A 1,592-nucleotide genomic window follows, 5' to 3' on the forward strand; every position below is an offset into this window, starting at 1 on the left:
CACACACACACACACACACACACACACACACACACGCACAAGAACATATACATGCAAACACACATGCGTAAGACTTGAAAGCAGGCCTGGTGGCGTATCGCAGTGGTAAACTCTTGCACAGCATGTTCGAGGCCCCGGGTTGCCCAACATGGGAGAGTTTTGAAAGCACATAAGTAAACAAGAAAGGCCCTCAGGGATCCTCACCTTTGATGGGGAGGACCAGAGCACTCCTGGCTAAGGGCTTGCACATCCAGCAGTCGACAGCGGTGACCCAGACAGTGATTGGAAAGTCCCCAGGCCTGTTGCCCACCACGTGGATGGTTGAGGTTAGATTCTTCTCGGTCTTGGCAGTGAGAGTCAGTGGCACGTGGATCCAGTGGAAACGGTAGAGGTGGGCGTCTGTAGGCAGGGACAGGTTGCCATTGTCCTTGATCACCAGGCTGGCTGAGATGGTCACTTCTGTGCCAATGGTAGCGGGACCATCAGTAGTAAGACTAAGATTATAGAGACCTAAGAGACACATGCAGGCCAGGTTTCAGGAAGACAATGAGGAATCCCTCAGCAACCTTTCCAGTCATCAATGACAGCAGTGGGGCCAGCAAGATGTCATCATATCAAATCTGATGACATGAGTTTGATTCCCCGGTCAAAGAAGAAAGCCAACTTCCTCAAGTCTTCCTCTGCCCCCTTCAAATAAATGTAGCATCGCAGAGTGTCTCTGTTTATTTACAGGGGATCGTTAATAAGACCCCTACTTGATGTCCAGACCCACAATATCCTGTGTTTTCATCCTTGTTCATTCGTTAGCTCACTCATTCACACATATGGTTCATGGGGAACTTTAAATCAGGCACCATCAGAGATTAACAATAGTAACTAATAATAAAATGGAACCAGCCTTTAATCCCAGCATTTGGGAGGCAGAGGCAGGTGGATCACAGTGAGTTCAAGGCCAGCGTGGTCTACAAAGTGAGTTCCAGGACCGCCAGGACTGTTACACAGAGAAACCCCGTCTTGAAAAACCAACCAACCAACCAACCAACCAAATAATTAAATAAATTAAATTAAACTAAGATTGGTGGTGTATGCCAATAATCCCAGCACCAGGGAGGCTGAGGCAGGAGGACTAAATGTTAGAGTCCACCCTGGGCTACATAATGATCGTGTTCAAGGCTGGTTTGGGCTATATAGTGGGACTCCAGCTAAAGAAACAGAACAAAGCTGGGCTGTCGTAATTCATACCTTTAATCCCAGCACTCGGGAGGCAGAGGCAGGCCTACGTATTCCAGTCTGGTGTTGAACTTATGACAATCCCCCTACCTCCCTGTCTAGGATGAGCTGATACATGCTCATGCCACCACACCCAGCTGGGCTCCACTCATTTCACTAAGACCCACATTCCCAGCCAAAGTCCCTGAGTGGGGCTCATGACTTCTTAGGCATTGATACAGCAAGTAGTGTGCATTCCCTTTGTACTCTGTCTGCACTGTAACCAAATGTAACTAAGTGTAAATTAGCCTAATGTTACTGCTTGCATCTATTTAAATTGAGCTTTATGTTTCTCAGGCACTGCACCATCACCACCACCATCA

General features: G+C 47.8%; 1 protein-coding gene across 1 annotated transcript in view; it reads right to left on the reverse strand.

Moving 5' to 3' along the window:
• The window catches only part of Tmem130 (transmembrane protein 130), a 21,847-nt gene that overhangs the window by 13,627 nt on the left and 6,628 nt on the right, over positions 1-1,592 (reverse strand). The window contains exon 2 of the mRNA XM_005368049.3: positions 205-510. Coding sequence (XP_005368106.1) covers positions 205-510 — 306 coding nt within the window. The remainder of the gene's footprint in view (positions 1-204; positions 511-1,592) is intronic.

This window comes from Microtus ochrogaster, unplaced genomic scaffold (assembly GCF_000317375.1).
Source record: "Microtus ochrogaster isolate Prairie Vole_2 unplaced genomic scaffold, MicOch1.0 UNK27, whole genome shotgun sequence".
Classification (NCBI taxonomy): domain Eukaryota; kingdom Metazoa; phylum Chordata; class Mammalia; order Rodentia; family Cricetidae; genus Microtus; species Microtus ochrogaster.